We start from the raw sequence: 21601 nt of genomic DNA, 5'->3' as shown, positions 1-21601 counted from the left end.
GATTGAAGCAGGAAAAAAAAAAGGATGGAGCTTTGGTTTGGGCTAATTCACAGATGCCCTCCCCTGCGTCTTGACCGGCTCGGTGTCCGCCCAAGAATGAAACAGTATGCATTTACCTGTGGAATTTCTGTTGAAATGCTAATGCGTGTTCTGGCTCCTTAAACTTCGCTATGGCTTTCCGTTGCTGGGGAATCATCTGTAAACTCTACGAAGAGAAAAGTGCACATTTCAGTAAGATAGCCTGCAGATGCTTGAAGTTCTGACTTCACCTCATGCCAAACCACCCTCAAAAGATGGGCCAAGAGGACGACTATGCATCCCTCTGCCATCTTCCTGCTGGCCTATGGGAACAGCTAAGGATCCAAACCAACCATTCTGCTTTCCTCCCAATAGATTGTTCCTGAAAAAGATGGGTCTTCCTCACTCAGTTTCTGAACACTGTCCTACTCAAGGGAAGTAACCGATCTTAGAAAATCTAAATCTGTTCTTCTTTGTTTAAAACACCAATAATAATAATAATAATGGCATTTATTAAGCACTTACTATGTGCAAAGCACTGTTCTAAGTGCTGGGGAAGTTACAAGGTGATCCGGTTGTCCCACGGGGGCTCACAGTTTTCATCCCCATTTTACAGATGAGGAAACTGAGGCCCAGAGAAGTTAAGTGACTTGCCCAAAGTCACACAGCTGACAATTGGCAGAGCCGGGATTTGAACCCATGACCTCTGACTCCAAAGCCCGGGCTCTTTTCCACCGAGCCACGCTGCTTCTCTAATGACTAATGACCAATGACCTAAACCTATGTTTTCTGCAGTTTTCAGTGACTGTAAATGCAACAAAGGATTGGAATTCCTTTTTTACAAACCGCAAAAGATTTATTATAGGATTTATTAAGTGTTTACTATATACAAAAGCACTGTGCTAAGCCTGAGGGTAAACACAAGATCCTCTCTCTACTGAGAGATGGAGAGATTTATCCAATTATTCATAGAAAGAATAGAAAGATATAAAGCTCTATATCTAGAGAGAAACATAGAATGTGTATATATGTGTATATACATAGCAAGAGAGAGAGATAATTAATTGATTGTGGTACTGTTAAGTACTATGTGCCAGGCGCTGTACTAAGCGCTGGGGTAGATACAAGTAAATTGGGTTGGACACAGTCCCTGTCACACCTGGGGCTCACACTCTCAACCCCCATTTTACAGATGAGGTAACTAAGGCACAGAGAAGTGAAGTGGCTTGCCCGAGGTCACACAGCAGACAAGTGGCAGAGTCAGGATTAGAACTCATGACCTTTCTGACTCCCAGGGCTGTGCTCTATCCATTATGCCATACTGCTTCTCAGTTGCAGCTGTTCTTTGTTTCTGAAGATGATGCAGATACTAGATGATCAGATTAAACACAACCCTGTCCTAAATGGGACTCAAGGGGAGAAGCAAGTATCTTATCTCCATTTTACAAATGAGGAAACTGAGGCACAGGAAGTTATGTGATCTACCCAAGGTTATCCAGCAGGCTTGTGGCAGGGACTAAAATTGGAATATCCTAATTCTCTATCCACTAGGCCACTCTGCCTACAGCAAAATCCACTGCAAGCAGATAATTGAATATCCCTGAATTCCCACTCAAGGTGGAAATCAATGGTATGATTTAAAAAACACAGTCATGATTAATATATGATCTGAGGCTTCATGAAGCTGCTAAAATATATTTTTGAATTCCAATACCCAATGCCTCATCATATATTAGAACTGAAATCTCCTTGCCAGTTAGCTGGAGGAAAAAAAAGTTAAGATCCTAATTCAATCATCACCTAGATAACAAGTCCAGTCTGCCTCTAAAATCTTTCATGAAATTTATAGTTTTGTTAATGAATATCCGGGTTCCCATCCTGAGACACCCCAGTTGGTGAACATTCAATAAAAATCGACTTCATTCTGTCAACGGCTAATTCCTGCCGAAGCAAAACTTCCTATGAGATCAAAACATCGGGCAGGTTTTTCATGCCACTCTGCTACCTGAGGGCATGGAGTCCAGGCCCATTAAGTGCCTACGTCTTTTAAGATTATCTGCACTGGAGTGTTTTAACTTTGTGTGGGTGTTAGTTTTTGTACAGAGAAACTGTTTTCAGAAGACTTGTATTTCAACAGCTATTGTCCACTGCAACAGCGGACGGAAATATAAATCAATGGTATTTACTGAGCACCTAACTATGAGCAGAACACTGCTCAGAGTGATTGGGAGAGCGCAATACAATTGAGTGGATGGCCACAATCCCTGCCTGCAAGGAGTTTACAGACTGGAGGTCATGGGTTCTAATCCTGCCTCTGCCACTTAGCTGTGGGACTCTGGGCAAGTCACTTAACTTCTCTGTGCCTCCATTACCTCATCGGTAAAATGGGGATGAAGCCTGTGGGCCCCACGTGGGACAACCTGGTTACCTTGTATCTACCCCAGCGCTTAGAACAGCGCTTGGCACAAAGTAAGCACTTAACAAATGCCATCGTTATTATTATTACTAGAGAGGATGTGGGGAGTAATTTTTCCTTTTACACACAAAAAAGGAAAATTACTGAATTCTTCAACCACCCAGAGTTTTAAAGTATACATTTTAAATTATCTTCAATTAACTCTGAAAGATTTAGTAAAAAGATTTCTAATAATATTTTCAAGCATTTAGACTAAAACTAGATTTAGACTGTAACGAGAATGTAAGCTTCTTGGGGGCACCTCAATTGCACGATATTCTCCCAAGTGCTTAGTACGGTGCAGGGAACAGAAAAAGCACTCAAATAATACCGTTGATTGACTTATTTAGTTGCACTGACAACATTAGGTTTGTATACTTCTCCTTGGATTGCAAGCTCCCTGTCTTGTGCTTCTGTTGTAACTTCCCTAAGGGCTTAGGGCAGCATATTGCATCAAGTAGGTGTTGCATTATTACTCAGCAGTTCAATAGGAAATGCACTTTTTTTTGGATTTTTTTTTTTAATTGCAGAACAACTAATCCAAGGCTTCCAAGGGGAAAAAATCTGATGGAAAAACAAGAGGTAACACAGTCTGGGTGCAGACATAAGAGGCAGTGCCAGTTCACGTGGCCGGAGCCAGGCCAACCTGCGCCTTCTCAGCAGTCCTCAATGGTTTTTAAGTACTCAATATATACCACTGATTTTTTTTTTTTTTCATTCTGTGTCCTGATAGGGAGGGCAAGTTGGGCTTTGATCCATCAGTCCATCAGTCGTATTTATTGGGTGCCCACTCTGTACAGAACATTATACCTTGTGCTTGGTCGGACACAAGAGAGTTCGTAGGCCTGATCCCCACCCTCGAGATAGGTCCAACGGACAGTGCGGAATTCATTCATTTCCTTCATTCAATCGTATTTACTGAGCACTTACTGTGTGCAGAGCACTGTGCTAAGCGGTTGGGAAGTACAGTTCAGCAACAAATCTTGTGAGGGGGGCGGACTCGGCATTTTGGGGCACCAGGCAGATAGGTAGCTAACCCTTGAGGTGAGAAGCAGAAGTTGGGGCAAGAAAGGAGGTTTCCCCAACCCATCGGCACCCTGATGTGATGTGATGTGATGCCCCCTTTTAGACTGTGAGCCCGCTATTGGGTAGGGACTGTCTCTATATGTTGCCAACTTGTACTTCCCAAGTGTTTAATACAGTGCTCTGCACACAGTAAGCGCTCAATAAATACGATTGATGATGATGATGATAATGTGATGAGCACAGCCATCCGGCTAAGCTCGTTATGGGCAGGGAATGTGTCTTTTTTTGTCCTATTGTACTTTCCCAAGCTCTGCACAAAGTAAGTCCTCAATAAACATGACTGAATAAATGAACAGAGCTAGGCTCCTAACCCAGGCAGGGGACTCAGTATTGACGGTATTTCCTCTCCTCACTGGGATCCTCCCTGCATACCCTGCAGCTGTCCCAACAGGGAGAAAGCATCCTTCCTCTTTCCCCAATCCTCCTGCCCAATCCTCAAAACCCCATTTCTAGGACCGAAAGAGTGGGTGCTGCCAGAAGGGAGACCACTGCATGGGTCCGACCCAACCAACACATCCGCAGGTTCCTTCAGCCAGGGGAAGGGCTGGAGGCAGCTGATGCGGAGCCTGATGTTGTCTGGTTTGGTTGGGTTCATTGCCTGGGTGCTACAGCAAGCTGGAAGGGGGAGGAGGGACCCCATTTCCTTACGATTTATTTTTTGGCTAAGATGAGTCCAAAGCAAAACCCTGCATTTAGACCGCACTTACCTGCTGCTGCATCTGATCCCCGGGGAGCCCGTGGGGCTGTGGGTCAATCAATGGCCATAGAAAGGGGCCTCAACTCCTTTAGCGGGGACCACCCACCCAAGGCTCAGACTGGGGAGGACTGAGGGCAGGATGGGTTTGTCCCAGAAAAACTAGTTGGACTGGGCAGGGGCAGCTGCTGGTGGGGGAGAATGGGAAGAACGACCACTCTCCAGGAGAGGACAATGTGGCTGCAGGACTACAGAAGTGAAGTGGACTACAGGATTAGAATTAGGATGAGTTGAAGCTCCGGGGTCAAGAAACAGAGAGAGGCTAACAAACAGGGAGGCTTTGCACTCCAAGGGGTAAACATGGAACTCAATGACATGCAGCATTCTGGCTGCCAGTAGCGGGATGTCAATATCCTTATATTCCTCCCCCCCCCCATTAAAGTGTAAGCTCCTTGTGGGCGGGGAACTTACGGCTTCACTGTTTTGCACTTCCGAAATGCATTGCACTGTACACCAAATCCAGTGGATGCTCAATAAATGCCACTTCTAAAGGGAAAGTTCATTGTTGTGGGCAGGAAACATGTCTGCCAACTATGTTGTATTGTGTTCTTCCAAGCACTTGGTAAAGTGCTATGCACATAGTATATAGCACTATAGAATGTTCATGTTTAATAATCCTGACAAGATCCACCTTGTTAGCTAGCCAACGATTCAGGGATGTGTTCCTACAACTTTCTGCCCTATTCATAGGCAATGTCCAGGAAGCACCACACTGAGGACATGCAGGGAGGGGCTCTCTCAAGACGATACAATTCTAGCCTAATGCTTTGTTTTGTTCTCTGTCTCCCCCTTCTAGACTGTGAGCCCACTGTTGGGTAGGGACCGTCTCTATATGTTGCCAACTTGTACTTCCCAAGAGCTTAGTACAGTGCTCTGCACACAGTAAGCGCTCAATAAATATGATTGATTGATTGATTGATAGTAAGCACTCCATAAATATCATTGATTGATTGAGAGGAAAAGGTGAATTAGATGCTCCTTCACTAACCACCGCAGGTCTCAAGACCCCTGTGGGTGACACCAAGCTGACTGGAAAATTGTTCTGACCTAATGATAGCCTTGCTTATGTTTGCATGGGGAGACTGACCTCCCAAAATTTATAGAATGTTCACTGTGAGCCCCATGTGGGATAACCTGATCACCTTGTAACCTCCCCAGCGCTTAGATTGGTGCTCTGCACATAGTAAGCGCTTAATAAATGCCATCATTATTATTATTAATAATAATCCTGACAAGATCCACCTCGTTAGCTAGCCAACGATTCAGGGATGTGTTCCTACAACTTTCTGCCCTATTCATAGGCAATGCCCAGGAAGCACCACACTGAGGACATGCAGGGAGGGGCTCTCTCAAGACGATACAATTCTAGCCTAATGCTTTGTTTTGTTCTCTGTCTCCCCCTTCTAGACTGTGAGCCCACTGTTGGGTAGGGACCGTCTCTATATGTTGCCAACTTGTACTTCCCAAGAGCTTAGTACAGTGCTCTGCACACAGTAAGCGCTCAATAAATACGACTGATTGATTGATTGATAGTAAGCACTCCATAAATATCGTTGACTGATTGAGAGGTAAAAGGTGAATTAGATGCTCTTTCACTAACCACCGTAGGTCTCAAGACCCCTGTGGGTGACACCAGGCTGACTGGAAAATTGTTCTGACCTAATGATAGCCTTACTTATGTTCTCATGGGGAGACCGACCTTCCAAAATTTATAGAATGTTCACTGTGAGCCCCATGTGGGATAACCTGATCACCTTGTAACCTCCCCAGCGCTTAGAACGGTGCTTTGCACATAGTAAGCGCTTAATAAATGCCATCATCATTATTATTAATAATAATCCCGACAAGATCCACCTCGTTAGCTAGCCAACGATTCAGGGATGTGTTCCTACAACTTTCTGCCCTATTCATAGGCAAGGCCCAGGAAGCACCACACTGAGGACATGCAGGGAGGGGCTCTCTCAAGACGATACAATTCTAGCCTTGACCAGCTGACTGACAGTTACTGCCTGGAAGTGCCGAGATCCCGGCAGTCTGCTTAGGCTCTGGAACCCACCTCGAGGCCTCCCAGAATGGCAGCAGGTTAAAGAAGCCAGGCTGGAGACAGGAGAGCCCAAAAACCATGTGTTAATTTGGCCCACAAGCCTGGGGCCAGTGATATGTGGCTCCTGGGTCATTAATCTTGTCAGCACAGGGGCCACATACCACTGTGCCAGCCTTGGCTTACAGTTTGACTTGCTCCATGCTGATTCACGTCCTAAAATTCTTTCCCCCAAATATGCCTGGCAGTTGCAGTCATGACCTGGGAGATGATGCATAAAAGCAGAATAAAATGCCGCTCACCTGTTCAACCCCTGATTTATATGGCATGAAGGACACTGGGAGAAAACAGCATTTACTGTCCTCTAAAAAAGTTGTCCAGTCCTTTATAGAATAAGGACTATTCAGGATGCCACCCTATCACTTTTCTACTGACTTCCTACCCTTGGAAAGCTCATTGCATTAAAAAAACCCCTCCGCTCTCTACTGAGGATGAGTTCATCTATTTAATAAGCTGAATCTTATCTAACTTAATCCTAAACAGATGTCTCTCAGAGAGCAGCTTTAAAGATGCCATTTATTTTGAAATTGTATGTCATATCGTTCTCAGCCCTGCTGAGGGTCCAGTGGAAAGAGCCCAGCTCTGGGAATCAGGAGACTTGGGACTACTCTCCCAAGTGCTTAATACAGGGCTTTGCACACAGTAAGTGCTCAATAAATATGATTTATTGATTGATTGACTAGTCTCAACTTTGCCAGAGACTGTCCTCTCTGTTACTACCATCTCTCAGGGCCCATCTCCTGTGGAATTTTATGATAATAATAATAATGATGGTATTTGTTAAGCGCTTACTATGTGCCAAGCATTGTTCTAAGTGCTGGGGTAGGTACAAGGTAATCAGGTTGTCACACATGGGGCTCACAGTCTTAATCCCCATTTTACAGGTGAGGTCACTGAGGCACATAAAAATTAAGAGGCTTGCCCAAGATCACATAGCAGACAAGTGGTGGAGCCGGGATTAGAACTCTCGTCCCCTGACTCCCAAGCCTGTGCTCTTTCCACTAGGATACACTGCTTCTCTAGTGTCAAGACTGACATGTAAGCCTGGGAATTTCTAAAAAAGCCTATTAATCCTAGTGCCAAACCATTTCTGCACAGGAATTACTGGTCAGAGTCTCTGAAGAAGGGAGCGTATGTGGGGCAACTGCAGTGAGCCCTCGGGGGTGAGTCAGCCAGGATCTCTGGGCCAACCTTCAAGTAACAACTGAAAATATTTTAAGTTCCCATTTTAGGCTTCTTGAGGGCAAGACCCAGGATAGTGCTCTGCACAGAGGGCATTAAATGCTGCTTGACTGACTTTGGGACGTCCCTTCTGGGTTTGGACACCAGAAGCAGGAGGTGGTGGGAGTCATTGGGTGCAGGAGTGGGGTCTCCAGGGTCGAAGCTTCCCTGGCACGCAGAACTACACAGTATTACTTCTGGGGCAGATAAGTACTTTGGGGAATATACGATGATATTCGCATATTTTTAGACTGTGAGCCCACTGTTGGGTAGGGACTGTCTCTATATGTTGCCAACTTGTGCTTCCCAAGCGCTTAGTACAGTGCTCTGCACACAGTAAGCGCTCAATAAATACGATTGATGATGATGATGATGATACCGTAACAGAGACAGTGGCGCTTTGCAGTTTCATCACGTGGTTGGCCCCTATCAGGAGGAATTCATGCTTTTCTGGGTATGGAAGCACAACCACTATGGCTCAGGAGCTCTGAGGATTCTGAGTAGTCCCGTTTAACCCCCCGCCCCCAGACAGGAAATGTTCGGCGAATCCATTTCCCTTAGAATTGGAATATGTTCAAGGTGCGTGGTTTCCAGATTCATCAGTAGATCAGGACTGTGTTTGCTTACACTGAATGCAATGGATGCAAATGCCTTACCAATCCATCACATTTATTGAGCACTTACTATCTGCAGAGCACTGTACTGCTTGGGAGAATACATGCAGCTTGGCTTAGTGGATAAAGCATGAGCTTGAGAGTCGAAAGGACCTGGGTTCTAATCCCAGCTCCACCACATGCCTGCTGTGTGACCTTGGGCAAGTCGCTTATCATCTCTGGGCCTCAGTTACCTCATCTATAAAATGGGGATTAAGAGTGTGAGCCTCATGTGGGACAGGGACCGTGTCCAACCAGATTAACTTGTATCTACCCCAGTCCTTGGCACATAGTAAGTGCTTAACAAGTACCATTATAATTATTATTATTAATTATACAACCTATAGTACAATATTACCATTGCTGGTTTCTCTTTAAACAAAGCTGCCTATTGACCTGACTCTTTGTATGTCAGGAACCTGGTGCTTTTACACCTTCCATGAGGAACTTGATGTTTCAGTTACGTTAAGTCCCAGAAGAGGGGTTTGGTTATAACATTCTCCCTAGTTAAGGACATCTCATGAAGGCCATTCACCCTGGCAAGTCACAACCTCACTACCCTTCGGTTTCTTCGCATGTAAAATTTTACTGCCTCCTACTTGGACTCTGAGTCCCATGGGGGACAGGCACTGTTTTCCAATCTGATTGTCTTGTATCTATCCCAGGTCTAAGTACCATGCTTGGCACAAAGTGCTTACGTACCATTATTATTACCATGGAAACTGGTATATTCTGACTGTTCACCTAATTAAAGAGTTAGGTTTGGTACTCTGGGTGACAAGACAGTCTCTCGGGGATGTTCTGGGCCCGCACTGGTGCAGGCAAGGGGTTTAAAGAACTGAACTACAACCACTAGAATGCCCCTGACACTTCATCTTCCACCACATCCTGATAGCTTCAGGCTCCGTACCCTGGGAGACCCCTAATCCTCCCGGCAAGCAGGATTCTAAACTATTTGGGGGGCACGAAGGGCAACAGGCAAAGATGCTGAGACATGGAAACATGGCTGGTCCTACCTACTCACCCTCCCCTGATCGCCCTTGAACAAAGGCAGCTTTCTGGGGTCTTGATGGTAGAGGGGTGATCCCTGTGAGTGTGGAAACCGGGCCACCTGAAGAGGCTTTCTAAGTATTAAGTCCAGAGTCCACTGAGGATGGCAATTTTTCATTTTCCCCACAACACAAAGACTTTTTTTTAAACAACAGGAAATTAAATTTCTCAGTTTAACTTGTACCGGAAAAAACTGACTGATGAAAAAAGTCAATAGCCAACTTTATTCCAATAAACTTCTGATTGTCGATGTGGCATTTATTCTTAAAATCCAGGAACAATGGCCCACAGAGCAAACATAATTGAAAAAAAAAAGTTTGGCCCCTTGGAAAATATCAGAAGGAAGTTTTGCCGTAAAAAATCTGTGCCCTTCGGACTTTAATAACCATAAAAAACCCTATCAGTAACCATGACCACAGGAGCTGCAAAAATACTCAAACATTTCCAAAAAAGTTGACCATGTATAAAATTGACTTTTGCTGCTTCTCTAACAAAGTCATCATATAGAAATAAAATGATTCAAGGGCACAAAATTAAACAGCTTTGATAAGACTGGAAAATCGGTCATCATTCTAAAGATGAGTCAGATGGTTTCTACTTTTTCAGTTGTAGTGTGGCGAAAACATTACAAATGTGATGGCCACGGAGTCCCTCTAGACTGTAAGCTTGTGGTGGACTGGGAAAGTGTCCATCGTTGTATTGTACTTTCCCAAGGAGGTGGTGGGTTCTGCTTTATCGAGGGTTCCACGGGACACTGCCGAGTCTCAGTCTCACTCCTGGGGATGGAGGTTTGGTGAGAAAAGGGCCTGACACTGACAGGAGCCTCTCAAGCTCTGTTAGCCTATGTACCCAATCTGTTAGTAAATTGTGGGAAGAACATGGAAAGCTCTGCCTTTCATTCGGCAATGTGCCCTCTCTAAGGAGATGAATGCATTTTGATGCGCAGCACCAAACTGTACTCTGGAGGAGGGCCCTCCCCTTCTCTTTCAAGGTGTCCGTCCAATATCCAGTCTCCTCCCTACCTCTCTTTCTTGCCACCCCATCTAATCTCAAGTCTTTCTTTCTCAGCCTGTTGTTGTCGTGCTAGAGGAGGGCACTACAAGACTTAGCTCAGCATCTCTTTCCAGCTTGTTTAGAGAATAAGGGTGAGGATCTATCCGGCAACCTCAGCTACTAGGGAAGGTCCCCTTCTGCCTTTTTCACTTTTATGTTTCTCCCCGGTTCACAATTCTCTGCCTCCCATCAGTCTTTACTTCTTGTACTTTTATTTTTCTCTCTGCTTCTGGCAGGGCATCACAGGGCATTCCCCCTCTGCCCCTGTGGCTCCTGGACGGAGACATTTCCAAGGGTCAGAAGAGAACACCAGCGTCAGTTATTGCTGTTTCTTCATTTGCCTAGAAGGCAAATGCTGCAAGGGCTGCAGCAGTATGTGGATTCCTCCTATAGAAGAACATAAGAAATGCTCAACCGGGGAAAGGCAAGGCATACTGAACTCTTAAAGCTAAACAGAGACTATGAAAAGTAATGTAAAATTATTTTTATAGAAGTGCAAAGGCACGAGGCAACTCTTTCTAGCACCTGACCTTCTGCCAGAATATTGCTAAGTGAAGCCAATGCCTCTGCCTGGCTCCTTGGCCCTTAGTGCAGTGTTCAGAACACAGTAAGTAGGTATTCAGTAAATACCACTAACTGATAGACTGAATTTTACTTTCCTCCCTTGCATCAAGACCATGAAACAAAGCCTTCAGAGATTGTCTTTTAAAAGCCAACTGAGATGACCACACAGTTTATTTTTTTAACACAATTTTGGTAACTCAGGCAAGAAAAGAACCCCTCTGAGGGGTTCTAGGTTATGGAGGGTGTTTGAGTCACTAATCCAATTTTCTGTAACATTCCTCTGCCCTTTATTTCTCCCCATTTCTCTTAGCAAACTCTCGACTCACTATCACGGTTCTATATCTTCACTTGCTACTTCTTTCTATGTTTTCTCCCTTTCTCTGGAATTGATTTTGACCAAATTTAAGTACCTTATGGGTGACTTCTTTGGGTTTCAGCAGGCTTGTGAATGACAAGGGGCCCACAGGTAAACCTGACCCTAAAGATCCCTCTGCTTGACCTCCAATATATAAAAGGGTGAGATTGTATAATTCAGAGTTCTTTGCCACCTTTCTCAACCTTGGGAATAATTCAGTTTTAAGGTATAATTTGATTTTCTGCATAACGTAGTCAGTTACCTCATCTGTAAAATGGGGATTAAGACTGTGAGCCCCCCATTGGACAACCTGATCACCTTGTATCCCCCCAGCACTTAGAACAGTGCTTTGCACATAGTAAGCGCATAACAAATACCAACATTATTATTAGAAATTTGAGTTATAACTAAACCACCCTTAATCAAGGTTTATTGTAAAACGTACATGTGTGTGTGTGCGCGCGTGCACAGACCTATATCTATATAGAGGAATAAGGATTCATAAAAGGTGATATACTACTTAAACTGACTTTGATTTTAAATATATTATTCTAATTGTATAACTGGAAACAGCCAGTTGCAAGCTAAAGGGAATCCCACTTTGGCAATCATTCGAGAATCACATCACTCTTTGCTACACTGAATTATATTAGTACTGAAAACTCAGATCAGAGTCCGAGCTGAAGTCTAGTTCCCATAAGAAATTAAAGCCCTGATGTGTTTTTGGGAAAAGTCTTTCCTATAGTTCTAAAAACTTCAGCACGGCAAATTGAGTTTTCTTGCCACCCACTAACATATTACAGTGGGAGAGTTGGGAGCTTTTTTAAATTTTTAAAATACAAGCTTTTCTCCAGCAAATGGCCACCACTGGCTGAGGTTGAAATTAACTCCAAGCGGGGCTGTTCCTTGTGTGCTGGGTGCCAGGGGTCGGAAGAGCAGAGGGGATAACGGGGATGAAGCTGCTGCTTTTGGCTGCCCTACAGGAGCTGCCCCTCTTCCCTGGCTGTGGGGTCTGGGAAGAAATGCCACTCACACCCCACCCAGCTTCCAGGGCTCCTATTTCAGGGTTCTGGGCCCACAGCTAGGCCCTGCCACCTGAGCAGGGCACGTGCCATAGGGCTTAATGCAACAGCACTGGGGGTCTCCAAGATAGTAGAAAGCAGCATGGCTTAATGGATAAAGCACGGACCTGGGAATCAGAAGGAACCGGGTTCTAAATCCCGGCTCCGTCACTTGTCTGCTGTGTGATCTTGGACAAGTCGCTTAACTTCTTTGGGCCTCAGTTACCTCATCTGTAAAACGGGGATTAAGACTGTGAGCTCCACGTGGGACGTGAACTGTGCCCATCTTGACTGTCTTGTACCTTCCCCAGAGCTTAGGAAAGTGCCTGGCACAGAGTAAGCACTTAAATACCATTAAAAAAAATCCAAAGAAAGGTGACACTTGCAAACTAGAGTTGGCCCTGGAAATTCTCAACCTCTCCCCTGCTGACAACCCAGCATCTGAACTTCTCGTGTCACAGGGGCTAGCAGGGCTGTGGCCACTGAGCTCTTATTCCCGTCAGCCCCACCAGTGAGGTTTCTGACACATACGGCAGAAACTGGAGGGCAGAAGTAAACCTGCCCTGCTGCCTTTAAAATAGAGGGGCCCAAAAGAGGACAAGAAGGGATTTTAGAGTGATACACACTTTGCTTTAAGTCTCTCTACTCAAAGCTTTAATGAGGGCAGCAATGTTTCACAGGCTAGATATTTTTTTCAGTCTTTCAAAAAAAAAGAAAGAAAAAAATGGGTTGCTGAAGAGAATTCATCAATGCATTTAATAATGCTCTCAGTTGTGGTAATGTCAGTGCATCCCAGTGACTTAATGCTTCTTCCCATCACATCACCTACACTCATTTCTTTCCACTAGATTTGGAAAGTTTCAAGGGTTTTTTTTATTAGAGTAGTGAGCTATAGTTAACTTACAATTGTCCATAACCTTTATGAGAAAGGATGCAGTTTTTAGTCTCAATCTACAATCAGATAAGCATTTCTATAGAAAATTCAAATGGTTAACAATTTACCATAGCCTTTGGCATCTTCTATCTTCTCTCAATCCCTCCCTCTCCTGCTCCTTCTTCAAATCTCCCATCCTTCCCAGAAGTATTTCTAGGGGAAATCTCCTGCCTTCTCTCAAAATCCACCCCCTCCACCTGCACATCTGACCCCATCCCTCTGCACCTCATCAAAACCCTTGCCCCCTCCTTTCTTCCCTCCCTGAGCATCACCTTAAACTGTTGGCTCTTCAATGGCTTCTTCTTCACTGCTTTCAAACATGCTCACGTCTCTCCTATCCTAAAAAAAAACGTCCCTTGAGCCTACGGCTCCCTCCAGCTGTCTCCCCATCTCCATCATATTAATTATTATACATTAATACCTGTATATATGTATATGTTTGTACATATTCATTACTCTATTTATTTATTTATTTTACTTGTACATATCTATTCTATTTATTTTATTTTGTTAGTATGTTTGGTTTTGTTCTCTGTCTCCCCCTTTTAGACTGTGAGCCCACTGTTGGGTAGGGACTGTCTCCATATGTTGCCAATTTTTACTTCCCAAGTGCTTAGTACAGTGCTCTGCACACAGTAAGCGCTCAATAAATACGATTGATTGATTGATTGTTTGATACCTGTCTCCCCCTCTAGATTATAACTTCACTGTGAGCAGGGAATGTGTCTGTTATATTGTTGTGTTGTACTCTCCCAAGAGCTTAGTACAGGTCCCTGCATATACTAACCACTCAGTAAATATGGTTGATTGATTCTATGAAAAGACTCACAAAAATAGATTTTAATGGCTTCAAATAGCACAAGGAGAGTCTCCAAAAACTATGAATTGAGCTATACCATTCCCAAGTCTGTTAAAATGGGTTCACCCACTTTGAATAATTTTTGTTGTTCCAATCAGTTAAGATACAGAACAGACAGCGGTCACTTGGACCTTCAAGTTTTTAACGTACCAGACCACAATACTTTTTGGAACTTTTTGTACCCTCTCAAGAATACCAAAAACCAAACAGTTTGTCTGACACTTGTAAAACACTACTGACAGTGTAAAACACTGGAGCAGCTAATTGGGTGAAATGGAGATTCTTTATGATACCAGCTAAGTTGTTTGTTTTCTTATCCTGAAACAGACATTGGCATTTACCTCAGGAACATAACAAAGCGGCTCACATTTTGATAGACTTTTCATTTTTAATAACAACATGAAAAAATGCTACTTAACCTTAGGTATTCCAATTTTTTACACCACTGATGAACAAGAACATGAATTTTTAAGCAAAATACTTAAAGTGGGATTCTATCAAATGTATTTGTTTTTGTGAAAAGAAAAGCCCCATTTAGTTTGTTTCTGCTTAATTTTGATCACAAATAAAGAAGTCCCAAAGGCAGTGAAGAGAGTCACTACAATTAAAGCAAATTATGGTTGACAAAGGCCTTCAAGAAATAAAAGTTGTACAAAGAAAAACTTTTGACCTTTTTTTTTCCAGCAGGAACAATACATGAGTGATACATTGGCTCAGCTCTGAGATGGAATAAACGAATCATCTTTTTAATTTAAAAGTGGGGGGTGGAGGGGTGGGAGCGGTACAATCACAACTAGAGAGAAAATGTGGAAAAGGAACAAATATTCAGTCAGCTGCATCCATGCCTGTTCTCTGCCTCTGGCTGCTTTCCCCTTCCTGAGCCATCTTCAGCTCTTTAGCTAATAACTGATCCTCACAACAACGTTAGGTTTCTTTGTCCCACCTACTGCAGGAGAGTCTCCCCTTGTGTTAGGCTCCAGCCTCCTGTTCCGATCAATTAAAAGAAAGAAGAAGCTAGATTTAGCCACCAAATAATCTGACATATACTACTATTTGAACTAATACCCTTAAGATATTTAGAACCAATTTATTTTAGGGGATGTTAGGACTTCGTGGCAATGATCCACTCAAAGTCACACTTGGCACATGGGTTTCATACCTTTTAAACAACTTCCAGGACAAAAATCAAGCAAGGCCATCTTGATATTAAGCTAAAATGACCTGTGACCTACTTAGATTGTGAGCCCCTTGAGGGCCAGGGACCATGTCTAATTCTTATCCAGCACTTAGTACAGTGCTTCACACACAGTGGGTGCTTAAAAAATACTACTGTTGCCTCCTACGACCTCTACGTTTTAGCAACTGGAAATGAAGACACAAGTATTTTATACATTTTAGTGATTTGAAGGTGGTGATATTTCATTACAAATGTAACTAGCATTGATAATCATTTTACACGGTGTCAGATGTTCAGAAAACATTTTCCACTAAACTGAATTTCTATTTAAGTTCACATGTCAAAAAGGCATGAATTAGCCAAGCAAAAGTATGGAGAAAATTTCTTCCCTGCATTTCTATTTATAATACAAATGAGTGGAAATACCGCATTGTACAGACACTCAAATACCAACACTTGAAAGTGTCCTAGCTGGTAACTTTAACCTATGGAGCATAAATGTTCAGCGCTTAGAACAGTGCTTTGCACATAGTAAGCGCTTAATAAATGCCATTATAAAAAAAAAATGGCTAGCTGATCCAATAAGCAGCCACTTGTGTCTTCCGGTAAGAATTAGGACGGGAGAGATTCAGACTAACTTCAGACTCTTTGCAAGCCTGATTACAAGGAGGGGAAAAAAACCTGCCCTAAATTTTAATTTGATTTGAATATGCTAGAAAACTCAGTTTAGATCCGCTTCAAAAAGCATCTTCAAATAATTTACATCTGCACCAATTGTGGGGCAGTTAAATTATTCTTTCAAATCCAGAACCAATTGGTTCTGGATTCAATTCAATCGTATTTATTGAGTGCTTACTGTGTGCAGAGCACTGTACTAAGCACTTGCTTAAAATGGTTATAATGGTATTTGCCTAGAAAGACAAAATGAGGCCAGGATTTAACAACAGTATGTTTAAAAAATTTGGCTTTCATTTAGTGCCAAAAAAGCTTTTTTGGGCATTTAGGTTCACACATGTTAAGAGATTCCATTCTGAATTGTAGGTCACTCTAGAACTCGGGCTCAGCATTCTTGACAGTAACTCTTAATTATTCAGGGGTTGGGCACCTATTTTGTGGATTATTCAGACCCCATGCAGGTATTTCACCTGCCTTTTGGCATGATAACTGCTCAGTAACATACCTGCCCAAAAAAGCAGAGGAAAAAAAACGAATGTACATATCTATTCTATTTATTTTATTTTGTTAATACGTTTGGTTTTGTTCTCTGTCTCCCCCTTCTAGACTGTGAGCCCACTGTTGGGAAGGGACTGTCTCTATATGTTGCCAACTTGTACTTCCCAAGCACTCAGTACAGTGCTCTGCACACAGTAAGCGCTCAATAAATACGATTGATTGATTGATTGAATCAAAACTCAAAACCATCGGTTTGGTTTGGCAGCCATGTGGGGACAGGCTGGGTTGCGGGGGGTATTGGCCAATATTCACTTTTGGATTCCTAGGCAGAAACTTATTTTTTCTCCAAATAAATTTTAAAGAACGTCATGTAAAATCAATTAGTTTCAAGAGCAATGGGACCAATTGGAATGCTCTACGATACAGATTTCAATTATCCTTGCTCTGCCTGACTCCCATTGCCACAGAAAACCAAGATTTGGCTGTCTTTTCTTATTACGACGGTAAAATAACCTAAAAACTTACTTTCCTAGGTCCTGCCTGTTGGATTCCAAATACAGGTGCTAGGAAAATACACACAAAATTGATTAATTGCACAGTTACGCTACTTGGAATTTAAAGTTAAACTTTCCATTTCCCTCTAGCAAACTATCTTTGCATAATAATTTAAACAGCAGAGTTCATCATTATTAGACCCCACATCAACTCTTGCAATATTAATAATATTGCCATTAACAAATAAATACGATTGATTGATTCTCTGTGCTCCAGTTCCCTCATCTGTAAAATGCGGATTAAGACTGTGAGCCCCCCGTGGGACAACCTGATCACCGTGTAACCTCCCCAGTGCTTAGAACAGTGCTTTGCACATAGTAAGTGCTTAATAAATGCCATTATTATTATTATTATTATTAATCATCCTCGTAAAAGAGCTGTGCAAGTGGGGAGTGATTTACTCCTTGGGCCCAATTTTCTCCAAATAATTTTAAAGAATCTCATACCACGTCAATTAGTTTTACCTCATCTTTGACTTATCTGTTTTTTGGCCTAAATCAAGTTTAAGAAAGCACCCCGTCTCTCCGCTTTTCTAATAAAAACTTTTGAAGTTGGACCTTAGCAATTAACACTGTAACATGGCATTAAAATATGAAGTTTTCAAGCATTTGATTTTGCAAATGAGTACCGATTCAAGACATCCCTGGGTCTAGATTTCAGCCTCACTAATACTGGGCTACTTTTTCGCTGGGCCTCTCAAGACAAGGGAGGAGCCTTGAGAAGTAGTGTGGCCCAGTGGATAGAGCACGGGCCTGAGAGTCGGAAGGACCTGGGTTCTAATCCCGGCTCTGCCACTTGACTACTGTTTGACTGTGGGAAAGTCACAACTTCTCTGTGCCTCAGTTACCTCATCGGTAAAATGGAGATTAAGATTGTGAGCTCCATGTGAGACATGGACTGTGCCCAACCTGTTTAGCTTGTAGCTAACCCAGAGCTTAGAACAATGTCTGGCACATAATAAACATTTAACCAACACCATACATTATCACCCCCGTCCCCACAAAAGGGACTTTTACCAGTGAGGAGCTGGTCTCTGGAGACAAGGCAACGAATATCATAGAAATGGGTGGGTGGAGTGGTGGGGGGAAAGAGATGATTTTTACCAATGAAGCTCTGGTCTCTGGGGACCAGGCCAATCCTAATCTGAAGGAGGGAGACTTAGACTGTCACTGTAATAAAGTGCTCTAAGCACTGTAGGCACTTAATTTACTGATTGACTATGGCAGGGTGGGAAGTTGAACAAATCCACTGGAGGCTAGCTCTGCACGTGTGGATCCTACCTATCTGTCACCCAATGCTGTTGACTCTATCTTTGGCTCTCCCGTCCCAGTAGAGTGGAAGTAAACGGCTAGTAAAACCAGTACGGGGCTTGAGGTTATCTTGATCTGCAAAGTTATTTATGTAGATATGAAATACACAGTCATACACAAGGAGCACAAGTTCAAAGACCCAAAATTCCCGATATCCGGTCATTGCTGGAAGGGATTTTCAGCTGTCGGGCTATCTGAGTAACATTATTTTTCCGAAAAGAGAAGAGGAGATATAAGGTGAAAGGGCAGAAGTTAGCACTAAGTGCTACTGTGGACAGGGGCAGGTATAGTAAACCCATCCTTAAAGGGAAACATAGGGAAGGGCAAAATAGGAGTTTGGGGTAATGTTCTTTTCACACAGGAAGAGGCATTTCTGGCAAAAAGATCTAGGAGCAGGAGAGCCCGAGAGAGGGCTGAGCTTTTTGGAAGTTCAGGGAGAGATTGCAGGTGCTGAATTGTACTTTGAAGATAGTTTATAACAGAAATGGGAAGGCATGGAATAAATGTTCACACTGAAATCTTTTTGGAAAATTACACTGTTAAGGCATAAAGGGACAGAGATGAACCTGGAAAATTAATATTTGAGGATAAGCTTCTCTTCTAGACTGTAAGCTCCTTATTTTTTCTTTTCTAATTTTTTTACGGTACTTGTTAAGCACTTACTATGTTTCAAGCACTGTTCTATGCGCTGGGGTAGATACAAGATAATTAGGGCAGACAAAGAACCTGTCCCAAATGGGGCTCCCAATCTAAGTCGGAAGGAGAAGGGGTCTTGAATCCCCATTTTACAGATGAGGAAACTGAGGCAACGAGAAGTTAAGTGACTTGCCCAGGGCCACACAGCAGGAAAATGGCACAGCCAGGATGAGAACCCAAGTCCTCTGGCTCCCAGACCTGTGCGTGGCTCAATGGAAAGAGCCCGGGCTTTGGAGTCAGAGGTTATGGGTTCAAACCCCGGCTCTGCCAATTGTCAGCTGTGTGACTTTGGGCAAGTCACTTAACTTCTCTGGGCCTCAGTTACCGCATATGTAAAATGGGGATGAAGACTGTGTGCCCCGCCGTGGGACAACCTGATCACCATGTAACGCCCCCAGCGCTTAGAACAGTGCTTTGCACATAGTCAGCACTTAATAAATGCCATTATTATTATTATTAATCAATCAATCAATCGTATTTATTGAGCGCTTACTATGTGCAGAGCACTGTACTAAGCGCTTGGGAAGTACAAATTGGCATCACATAGAGACAGTCCCTACCCAACAGTGGGCTCACAGTCTAAAAGGGGGAGACAGAGAACAGAAACAAACATACCAACAAAATAAAATAAGAAGGATAGAAATGTACAAGTAAAATAAATAAATGAATAGAGTAATAAATATGTACAACCATATATACATATATACAGGTGCTGTGTATATATATGTATATATACATATATACAGTGTATTATCCACTAGGCCATGCTCCTTCCATTTGGGCAGAGACCATATCTACCAACGTTAGGCACAGTGCTCTGACTGATTTCTATTCTTGCTTCCAGAATGGTTTGTTTAAAGTGACAGCCATATTAGCTGTCTCTTTTCACTTTCCTTTCTGGGCTCTTAGTAAGAAGAGTTCTTACATCACACGAGTAAAACCCGGGTAACAAAAGACTAAGATAGAGGGGCATCTCAACTGTTGCTAAGATTTTCAGTTAAGAACTGTGTCTTAAAGAGGGTCAGGGTTCCATGTCTCAGTGTGAATAAACTTGCTATTATCCTAACTGAACACTAGATCGTGCTAAAACCCAAAAGAAGCAAAAGGAGAAATGAGCTGTAACTTATATAGTCCATTATATGGACACATTTTGCCTTCTCTATCTACAAAAGCCTGGCAGTTCTTTACTGAAAAGCTGGTACTTACTGTCATATATTCAAAATACAGTTCTAGCTCACTATGCCCAAGAGAAGCAGCATGGCCTAGTTGAAAGAACACAGGCCTAGCAGTCAAAGGACCCAGGATTCTCACCCCAGCTCTGCCAATTGTGACCTTGGGCAAGTCACTTAATAATAATAATAATAATAATAATAATAATAATAATAATAATAATAATAGCATTTATTAAATGCTTACTATGTGCAAAGCACTGTTCTAAGCACTGGGGAGGTTACAAGGCAATTAGGTTGTCCCAAAGGGGGCTCACAGTCTTAATCCCCATTTTCCAGAGGAGGTAACTGCGGCACAGAGAAGTTAAGTGACTTGCCCAAAGTCACACAGCTGACAAGCGGCGGAGCCGAGATTTGAACCCATGACCTCTGACTCCAAAAGATCCTTTCTAGAAATGGGAAGCCTTCCCATTTCTGTTATAAACTACCTTCAAAGTACAATTCAGCACCTGCAATCTCTCCCTGAACTTCCAAAAAGCTCAGCCCTCTCTCGTCCTCTCCTGCTCCTAGATCTTTTTGCCAGAAATGCCTCTTCCTGTGTGAAAAGAACATTACCCAAAACCTCTATTTTGCCCTTCCCTATGTTTCCCTTTAAGGATGGGTTTACTATACCTTCCCCTGTCCACAGTGGCTCTTTCCACTGAGCCACACTGCTTCTCTAACTTCCCTGTGCCTCAATTTTCTCATCTGTAAAATGGTGATTAAGACTGTAAGCCTCATGTGGGACGTGGACTGTGTCCAACCCGATTATCCTGAATCTACCCCAGCGCTTAGTACAAGGCCTGGCACATAAGTGCCTAACAAATTCATCAATTATATTTACTGAGCACTGCACTAAGCACTTTGGAGAGTACAATGCAACAGAGTTGGCAGACACGTTCCCTGCCCACAATGAGCAAAGGTCATTAAAAAAAAAGAAATCATTTCAAAACCATACCGAGCTGAAGAGTTCACTACCTAGAATGGAGATGATGGAGCCAGCCCCCAATTCTACGATCAAACTGTCCACTTTTTGCAAGTCAGATAAGCCAGTTCAGGGTGAGGGGTGAGGACAAGGAACAAAGGAAACGGGTGTTGATGGGAAATAGGGTGTTAGGGGAAGCAGTGTGGCTCAGTGGAAAGAGCCTGGGCTTTGGAGTCAGAGGTCAAGGGTTCAAATCCCGGCTCCGCCGCTTGTCAGCTGTGTGACTTTGGGCAAGTCACTTAACTTCTCTGGGCCTCAGTTCCCTCATCTGTAAAATGGGGATGAAGACTGTGAGCCCCACGTGGGACAACCTGATTACCTTGTATCTACCCC

General features: G+C 43.2%; 1 protein-coding gene across 1 annotated transcript in view; it reads right to left on the bottom strand.

The window, feature by feature from the left end:
* Positions 1-21601, bottom strand: part of RBM33 (RNA binding motif protein 33) — a 122109-nt gene that overhangs the window by 6830 nt on the left and 93678 nt on the right. Inside the window, exon 18 of the mRNA XM_038755872.1 lies at positions 117-205. Coding sequence (XP_038611800.1) covers positions 117-205 — 89 coding nt within the window. The remainder of the gene's footprint in view (positions 1-116; positions 206-21601) is intronic.

The sequence above is a fragment of the Tachyglossus aculeatus genome, chromosome 13, assembly GCF_015852505.1.
Source record: "Tachyglossus aculeatus isolate mTacAcu1 chromosome 13, mTacAcu1.pri, whole genome shotgun sequence".
Taxonomy (NCBI): Eukaryota; Metazoa; Chordata; class Mammalia; order Monotremata; family Tachyglossidae; genus Tachyglossus; species Tachyglossus aculeatus.
Note: the sequence above shows the minus strand (reverse complement) of the source record. Positions and strands in the feature narration are given on the sequence as shown.